The sequence below is a fragment of the Pogona vitticeps genome, chromosome 2 (assembly GCF_051106095.1).
Source record: "Pogona vitticeps strain Pit_001003342236 chromosome 2, PviZW2.1, whole genome shotgun sequence".
In the NCBI taxonomy this organism is placed as follows: Eukaryota; Metazoa; Chordata; class Lepidosauria; order Squamata; family Agamidae; genus Pogona; species Pogona vitticeps.
In genome coordinates this window covers 176,496,887-176,506,442 of record NC_135784.1, presented here as the reverse complement: position 1 = coordinate 176,506,442, position 9,556 = coordinate 176,496,887, and the positions used below count along the sequence as shown (strand labels likewise).

Genomic DNA, 9,556 nt, shown 5'->3' with positions numbered 1-9,556 from the left:
CTTTGGGGCAGTCTGGACTCATCCTTCTAAATACCACCACCTCTTGCATCTTCTTAACCTGGAGGTATGAATCTTTGGCAGTGCAAAAAAGCAATATATGGGATGATGGATGGTGAAGAATCACTTGTGTCAGAGCTTGGAAAAGTGGCATTATTAGACAGCAACTCTAAGAATTCCCTAGCAGGTAGGGTCAGTAGCCATCGAAGCTGGGGATTTGGGAAGCTGTCCTTAATTTTTTAAAAAAATTATTTTTCCAAGCTCATATCAAAACACAGCAGAAAGAAGAATGGGTGAAGGAAGGACCTTAGGACTCCGAACAATACAGGAGCTGTTGTGTGCATGTATCCTGCCTTTGCACAGCAGGCTCCTCCTTGCCATGGATTTGGCACTATGGAGACAAGAGCACAGCCTTCAAAAGGGGACATTTTACCCCACTTTCTCAAAGCAAGGACATAGAAACAGAGAGAGAGAGAGAGAGCCAGTCAAAAATCATTATTTGCGTTATCATTTGCTCAACAATTACAGCCTTGTACAAGTCATTGATACATTAAATAAACAACGTACGCTACCCCCCCCCCCCATCAACAGAAAGTGCAGTTGGAACCTTGCATGAGCTCTGGAGTTTCCCTTCTGTACAGACAAAGATTTGCTCCACTCGGGTTCAGTCCTGCCCAGAAGGAGGGGATCAGCGCAAATATATATATATATATATTTATATTTATTTATCTATAACAGTGGTTCCCAGCCTTGGGTAACCCAGGTGTTCTTGGGTTGTAACTTCCAGAAGCCCCAGCCAGCACAGCTGGTGGTGAAGGCTTCTGGGGATTGCAATCGTAGAACTCCTGGGCTACCGAAGGTTGGGTCTGACTGATCTATAATATTTCATTTTTTATTAACAGCAGCAACAGCTGGATACAGCTGGGACAGATAGATTCAGGACTGACACGCATGCAAAGGGAGAAGTATGGAAGAACAGGAGGTGGAGGTAGGTGAGTAATTAAGAATGAATCAGAAGGAAGAAGTTATAGGACCACAGATGTACCTCCTAGGATGGAATGCAGGAAGAAGGGATTAGGCTGGAGAGCATGTGGCTGCCCCGTATTTGTTGAACAGCAGCTCCCATCGAGCCAAATGAGCATAAGGCATTGCTGAGGTATTATGGGAGTTGTGGCCCAACAATCTCCAGATGGAAACACAGCACTTTGTGCTGGCTTACAGAACCAAAATGTGATTTGCCTTCAGGTCCACCCAAAGGTAGCACTTCTTAAACAACCAGTGACAAGATCCATCTCTGGAAACAGGTAGGGCACAATCAGCATGCAGGTGCCTTGGGAAAAAACCAAATCTGTTCCGGTGGGAGGAGTTGTTAGGCAGCCGTCTGAGGAAGGTGGTTTAAGGAGAAACCGTTTGTTGTGTTAAGAAAGGAGAAAGATTGGGGAGGCTTAAACTCCCTTTGAAAACAAAGCTAGATGCAGAGAAGTGATTCAGTAGTGGGGCCGGGGTGGAGGCAGAAGCCACAATCCTCTTGGCACCCCCACCCCATCCCCCGATGCAGCTGAGGGCACGTCAGAAGGGACGGGTGTCGTCGGACGGGACGTCACTCAGGCGACATCACCCAAGGCAGGGTCGGCGTCCGGGGATGCGACACACTCCTTGCTGAGACGGACAATCTCCTGAGAGAGAACTTCCAAATCCTGGAGAGTGGGGGCAGGGGCGGTGGGGGGGGGAGATGGAGGAAGGAAAAGGGCACAGGTAGGACAAGAAAGCCAAAATGAGGAGAGAAGGCATAGGTTACAAAAAGGAAGAGACTGCTCAACACCACACAGGGCTCACCGTCTGCTTCTGCTCAGGATAACAGTGTTTCCCTGTAACATGGCAGAGGATACATCTTGCTAGGATCCCCTCAATCCCAACCCAGCTGCACACTGACCGAGCTTGCAAACGTGACTTCTGGGGGATGGCAGTTCCCTGAATCCCCCAGCCGTCCGGGGCCCTTTTGCCCTTCTGGCTGAAGGGCGCTGGCACCAGCTGCCTTGAAAGGCCCCTCTTACAGGTCACTCTGCTCTTGGCCCAACAAGGGCCTCTCCGTTGCCTCTGTCCATATTGCCTGGGCCCCATGATGGCTCTTTCCAGGATCTTTCGAAACAAAAGTTGGTAACCATAAAAATGGGAGCCACCACAGGCAATGCATTGAGGGAACCGGAAGGCTCAGGCAGAAATGAGAGTTTGGGGCAGGAGGAAAAATTCATGCTTTGCCCCTGATTGGAAATCTCATTGATGTAGTGAAAAGTGTGGATTGACTGCCCCTCCACAGAAGTGAGACAGGCACACCCCCACACCCCAATGCCTAATCTACACACGCCCATTTATTTTCCAATTAAAAATGACTAATTGATCATCATCGGGCCTCAGTTCAAAGAAAAATCTGGAAAGAAAAACAAACCATCCCCTTCTCCAAAGTAAGGAACGAATCTCGACCAATTACACTTGCTGAAAGGTAGCAGCAGAGAGAACGAATCCAGTGTAAATTTGAACTGTAAAGAAACTCACCTCAATTCCTGATCATGTGGCTCTAGACTCCAGTCTCCCCCTGCTTCCACCACCACCACCACCACCACCTCCTTTTACAACACCACGTCCGAGGAAGAGATCTGGGGATCGTGAAAGCTTGCACCCATCCCCTTTTCTTGGCCTAACAAAAGTTGTCATCCCAGTTTCACTTTGGGAATTTGTTTCAGGGCCAGCCTGGCTCCTTCTGCTTTGGAATGCAACTGATAACCTTTGCCCATTTTCACACATCTCCGTGGGGCTCATTAACCTCAGGTTCCTCAGATATTACACACCCTGTTGAGCATAACCACAGCTGGATACATTTTATTTTCTGTTGGGGAGCCTGATCTACACATCCACCTGCTCTGAGTGGCATCTCCCAATATCGCCATCTGGCCTCCTGCAGTTAAACTCAGACATGTACAGTAATTGCCTTTCCCAGCTCCACAGTGCCCCCTGGAGGCCACCACAGTACTATACCTTATCTACCCATCAATGCCATCCCTTCCTCCTCCCTGCCCTGCACAGCTGTAGGCTTTCCTTCCATCTAGCACTCCAATGTCCCTTATGCTCCAATCTCTGGGAGAGTGCTCTCTTTTGTCCCACACTGACCCATCCTTTGCAGCCCCAACCTTGATGACTGCCCTCAGAAGGCTTTTCAACGCCCCCCCTCTCTCCAATTCCCTCCCCATTCAGACACAGCTATAAATAGCCTCCTGTTTCCGCTGACATCACTCTTTCATCTCCTTGTTCCATTAGGACATTTGGAAGGATCAGATTCTACATCAAGCTAATACTGGGGGGGGGGGGGAGACAGACACCCAAGGTACTGCAAAATCTTTCACTGGGGCAAGCTCTTGTTCCGTGTCTGTCTTTCTCTCCTCTCCATGAGCACGACGAGGAAAAGCCTCCCAACCTTGTCCCCAGCTCCTACTATTCACAGCTGCAGTGTCACTGAATAGGGACGATCTAGGGAGGCATGCCAAGTTAAAGCAGACCTTGCTCCTTTGCATTTTGCCAATCCTTAGGGAGAATGAAGCATTTAAAATGAAACCCCCATAAGGATTAGGAACACCTGTATGGATGTAATGGCTGTACATTTGGGGGGGGGGGGGAGAGAGATAACAACAGCCGAGAACTGTAGTCCAAAAGGGTTCGCCGTTCCCGTTCCAGAGGATCACCTTCCACCCAGGCCACCACCTGCTGATCTTCAGCAATGCTGTGGTGTCAAATCCTTCCTCAACCTAAGGCAGTCAGTGGTTCCTAACCTTCATTCCCCAGATGTTCTTGGACTAAAACTCCCAGAAGCCTTCACCACTCACTGTGCTGACCAGGATTTCTGGGAGTTGTAGTCCAAGAATATCTGGGGACCCAAGGTTGGGAACCCTTGGCCTAAGGGCACAAGGGTGGGGCAGGACTCTCTTTGGGGAGCCAGCAGGGTCTGCCATGGCAGTGAGCACAAAGCCGCCGCCGCTCCCTGCAACATCACTGTCACAACCAGAACTGAGGCATGCTCAAAGCAGCGGGTGAGCGGATGTCTGCCTCTGGCCATCCTGTCTGGCTGCTTGGCCCTCTACAACCTGGGTGTTGAGGTTTCCTCTTGAGTTTTAGGTTGGCTGCCCATCTGTGACAACACAGGGAGGAAGGCTGGAGGATCAGCGGATCGTTTGCTGCTCTCTGCTCAAGGTCGCCACGGCTCAGGGGCGGGAGGGAAATCTGCTACTCCCTCAGCTGCTGCTCGGTGCCAGGGCTGAGCTGGCTTGCACGCTGCCTCTGTTCCCCAGCAAGCAGTCACCTTGACCTGCAGGCTGAGAGCGACAGGCACAACAAGGAGAGGGAGGGAACAGGCAGCTGCAGAGACTTCCCTTACACGCACATGCCCTGCCCAAGGAAGTGGCAAGAGTGCCTTGGAGAACAGCCCTCTTTCATGGTAGAGCTCGGGAAAGTTCTGTCTTTGGACTACCTCTCCCAGAACCCCTCCACCAATATAGATACTGGCCATGATGACTGGGAGACCCAGGGAGTTAATCATCTCCCTACAACCTGCAAAAAAATTGTTTTAATTTTTCCAAGCTCTGAGTCACTTGCTTCTTATTTACTTACCCCAGTTGGGGCATTCCTGGAGAAAAACACCCCTCTCAACCCATCCTCTGCAGCCAAGCCTTGCTGTGAGGACCTATTTTGACAGGGCTTTCCTGCCTATTGTGGTGGCAACTTCCCTGGGACTTCTTTCCCCACTCCTGCTTACCTTCCTTTTAGCAGCCTTTTCCCAGGTTCAGGATGGGAAAGACTGGGGCAGCTCCCCCTAAGTTCCCAATGGCCACTGTCTGCAACTCCAAGTGCCTATAAAGATGCAACAGGCATCTCCTCACTGAACTCACATCCTACGGTTGCCTGTTAAGTCTCCCTCCCCATAGGCTTAATCAGGAAGCTCCTTGAACCATAGCTCCCATAATTCTCCACTCAATCTGGGCAGTAGCTATCTCCTTTGGGGTATTCTGACACCTGTAGCAGGAAGGTGGAAAAATGTAACACTTCCCATCTTTAGCCTTAATCCAGCACATCTTCTGACACCAGTTGTTCTTGGTCTGCTGCTCAGAGTTGCTGCTGTGGGTTTGACCAACAGAGAGTTGGCAGGGCAATCAGTATCTTCTCTTTCTCACAATTAGTGTCTACTTTGTAAATCGGGAATGTTTTGGCGGTCAGGTCCCAAGAGTCCCCAAGGAGCATGGTCAATTGTAATGAAGTGTCCAAAACATTTGGAGGGCCAAAGCTTCCCCAGCTCTGACACAAGTGGCCACTCTCAGTCCATTACTAGAAAGAAGGTCAGGGCTGTGTATCAATTATCTTTCTAGTTTGGTGGCTTTTCTAAAACTAGACAGCTCTCCTTCCTTCCTTCTCCCCAGGACTATACCTCTCACTCACTTTTGGGGAAAAGGCCTGTTCTCCAGGTTCTCCCCACAAACCTTTTGTAAGTGCATGTTTTTTGTGAGCTGCTCCTCCAGCATGTTCTGTAGCTTCTTGTTCATCTCGCGCAGGTTTTCATCTCCTGGCTTCACCAGGTCTCGCAAGACGCTACTCAGGCTGCTCCTGTCGACCTGCCCATGGGCCCCTGAAACATCTGTCCGATTGAAGGGGTGGGAACGAAGGAGAGAGAAAGGGAGAGGGCACATCACACAACTGAAGTTTCATTTTTTAAAAATTCATTTTATTTATAGGCTGCCTTTCTTCAATAAGGGGACCCAAGTGTAGCATTCCCCTTTATGATGTCAATGGTTCATGTTTTGTTATGTCATTGTTATGTCATATTCATGTTGCTCAGGGGCGGAGCCAGGAGAGATGCTATAAGAGGCGGAGCCAGTGAGAGCCAGTCAGAGATAGTTTGAGGGAGAGAGAAGTAGATAAGAGTGTGGAGTTTGGGGAAATCTGAGGAGTGATTGAAGTTAGGAGTGTATTATCAAATAGAAGATTGTTGCTAATAATAAATTTACCTAAAGAAGATATTCATGAATCACTATCAATTTCTGTAATCAATAAACAAAAGTTATATTTGAAAGACTTTGAAGTATGGACCTGAATTAGTTGATTTAGTGATCAACTGGTGGCAGCGGGCTAAAAAGGAGGAGGAGTTTGCCTTTGTGTGCTCTGTGTCTGGACAGTCCAGCAAGGGACACAAGGGTGAATGTCACACCAAGTTTCATGAAAGTCTCAGATTCACTTCTAACTCAGATGGCAAATCTGCATCTAGGCTCTACCACTTCAGAGGCTACAGAGTGTGTGTGTGTTTGTGATCCTTCACTTGTAAGAGTTGCCTACACACAGAACACCAGCATGCAAGGGAGAGAACTGAGCCGGAGGCCATATTCCTGACAGCTACTTCTGTAGGTGTGAGGAGTATTCAATCATGTACATCTGTCACAGTTCATAGGATTTCAGCTCACACAGAATGTGAGCACCCCAATGAGAAACAGGGTTCAAAGACTGTCTCCTCTTTTATGGACCCAACACCTTCAGACAATGTCCTGATTCATGTTTCTTCCCACAGCACCAAAAAACAAAAAACAAAACCTGCTTGGCAGACAAAGAAGAGGAACACTCTAGTGGGGGCTCTCTTTTCCTGGAACCAGCTTGTTTAGGAAGTTCTACTTCCCTGAAAATGTTAAGGGAGTACATAAACGAATGGATTTATTCCAACATACTTTTGAAAGTACTTAGGTAGATTTTGAAGAATCTCCCTTTCCAAGGTGCTGAACTGAAATAATTAGTTTTATTGTTACACATTTTATATATGGAATTGTTTGTTAAAGATTTATTATTGCAAGCTGCTGGGAGAGGGGAGTTAATAAAAAACAGTTGAGAAACATTGCTTCTCCTCTCTTTCTGTTATGCCTCCCCTTCCTAGCTAATCAGGGATCAGGTAGAAAATGCAGTGTCATCACAATGCCACACAGCCAATCAGATCCTCTTATCTGTCAGTGTAAATAAGCCAACTGAGAGGGATGGCAAGAAATAGGACTTTCGGTCTGAACACATGTAGGGGAGGGAACTGCACTGCAAACCTTTTCATCCTTTTTCACAAAACACACTTCAACTTCAGAAATCACTTGAACATGGAGTGATTTTTTTTCTTACCGATGTCTCTATTCTGCTTTGGTCAGACCTCACCTGAAGTATTGTGTCCAGTTCTGGGCACCTCAATTCAAGAAGGATGTTGACAACCTGGAAGATGTCCAGAGGAGGGTGACCAAAATGATCAAAGGTCTGGAAGCCATGTCCTATGAGGAGAGGCTTAGGGAGCTGGGAATGTTTAGCCTTACAAAAAGAAGGTTAAGAGGGGACATATTTAAATAGTTGAAGAGATGTCATTTCGAGGAAGGGACACATTTGTTTTCCACGGCTCCAGACACTAGGACAAGGAGCAATGATTTCAAACTACAGGAAAACAGATTCCACCTGAATCTCAGGAAGATGTTCCTGACAGTCAGAGCTGGTCGGCAGTCGAATATGCTGCCTCGGAGTGTGGTGGAGTCTCCTTCTTTGGAGGTTTTTAAGCAGAGGCTGGATGGCCATCTGTCGGGAGTGCTTTGATGGAGTTCCTGCATAGCAGGGGGTTGGACTCGATGGCCCCTGTGGTCTCTTCCAACTCTATGATTCTCTAAAGGCTTATCTATAATAAATTTACTTGTCTTTAAGATGCCACACGCCTGTGTTCCCGAAGGCTTTCACAGCCAGGATCCAATGGTGGTTGTAGGTTTTTCAGGCTGTTTGGCCAAGTTCTGGAGGTTTTTTCTTCCTAACATTTCACCAGTCCACCAGATGCTGGCCACAGAAACTGACGAAACATTAGGAAGAAAAACCTCCAGAACACGGCCAAACTTCTTGAAACACCCACAACCACCATGCCATAGAACTGTTGTTGCTGCAAGAGCTTAACATAACTACTCTTTGGGGTCGAGGGAACACTTTGGAATCCATATCCTTCTCTGCTGCTTCTGCAGAGGGAATCAGAGGGGATGCCTCGTCGGTTCTGCTCTCTTATAGAACGGACTCTTAGGCTCTAGACACACTTCCTTCCCCTTTAACCTATAGTCACTGTTCTCCTTCCCAAGCTCAAGATAGATCTAATCTCATCAAGAAGGTGACATAAATTTGGGGGTCTTTCCCTGTAGGAAGTCTGAAAGCCGCTCAGCCATGAAATTAGCAAAACAGCAGGAAGCAAGACAACCAGTCACCCATCCTTCATTCCACCCCAAGAAACTGGCTTCAAAAAGGAAGATCAAAAACAGGAATTGAATGAGATTTTTAGCACCCAGGAGCCTTCTTCTAAAGTTGTAGCCATCTTGAAAAGCGAATGGGCTCCTAGCAAGTCTCTTGTTCTAGCTTGCCACTCCTGGGTGAACTCCTCTGGCCCTGATCATGGCCCTGGCTTTTAAATCTTGAGTCCCACCCCTCAGCCCCTCCTATGCCCACTTTATGTGACTCAACAGCACATTTTAAGATTGGGCCGTGTGTGGGAAATGTCATGACAAAGACTGAGATCGAGCAAGAAGCTTGAGTTCTTTCTTTCCACAGGGAAAAGGCCTGCGAATCTACTGCCTGCTGTCCACCGCCATTTTGGTGCCTTTTTGATGCCCCAGATTGATGCTGGGCTAAAGCAACTCTGACACTTAGATCGATTCCATTCGCTGTCCCTGCTCCCTGACTTCAGTCTTCATCAGCCTAGCCATCTCTCAGGATAAAAATCCGCCTGTCTGTTGGCTGTGCCAATGTGTGGCAGCACATGTGACACACATACACCTATATTTGCTCACTGACCAACAGATCGGAGACAAAAGCCAGATACTTTCTCTCTCTGCTTCAGGTCACCCCATTCCAGAAAGCCCAGCATTCTGCACGATGGCCACCACAACGTTCACAAAATTATACCTTTCTGATCTTAATTTATCACCTCCTCCTAGGATTATTTCTGCATAATCGTCGATATGAGTCAAATTTGCCTCTGTCTAACAGGGCTACATGTATAAACTTGAAACAGAAGATTCAACCTTTTGCCTCATGGAACAGTTAAATGATGCTGTTAAAAGCTGTTCATGGCATGTTCAGCCAGCTTGTGCTACAGTGACTACTACCAGCCACATGGTCTTTATGGAGACAACCAGCACTGTTTCCATTGACCACAGGAAAAGACGGGCAAGTACTCGATTTTTTGCCATCTCAAAGGGCAGAACTAGATCTAAGAAACTTCAGTCACAAGCGGATGAGTTGGTAGGCAGGGAGAGTAGACGTGTTGGGAAAAATGTCTTAACAGTAAGGTAAATGGTACCATAGAATCCCTTGCCTAGATGGGTATGGAGTTGAGCATGCTCTCCCTTGGAGATATTCAAGCAGTGGCTGAACAAATCATCAGCTGGGGTTATACTAGCTCTGCATGGGGCAGATGACTGGATGAGATGGCCCAGAATCCCCGATACCACCATGTCCATGATTCTATGCTGCCACCAGCTTA

The 9,556-nt window shown here is 47.7% G+C and overlaps 1 protein-coding gene across 2 annotated transcripts in view; it reads right to left on the bottom strand.

Annotated features, from left to right (window-relative positions):
• Positions 1-477: 477 nt before the first annotated feature.
• Positions 478-9,556, bottom strand: part of GRIPAP1 (GRIP1 associated protein 1) — a 56,322-nt gene continuing 47,243 nt past the window's right edge. For both annotated transcript variants that reach the window (XM_020797572.3, XM_020797573.3), the window contains 2 exons: positions 5,517-5,671; positions 478-1,694 (listed from right to left, as the gene is read on the bottom strand). In XM_020797572.3, coding sequence (XP_020653231.3) covers positions 1,602-1,694; positions 5,517-5,671 — 248 coding nt within the window. In that variant the 3' untranslated portion in view covers positions 478-1,601. The remainder of the gene's footprint in view (positions 1,695-5,516; positions 5,672-9,556) is intronic.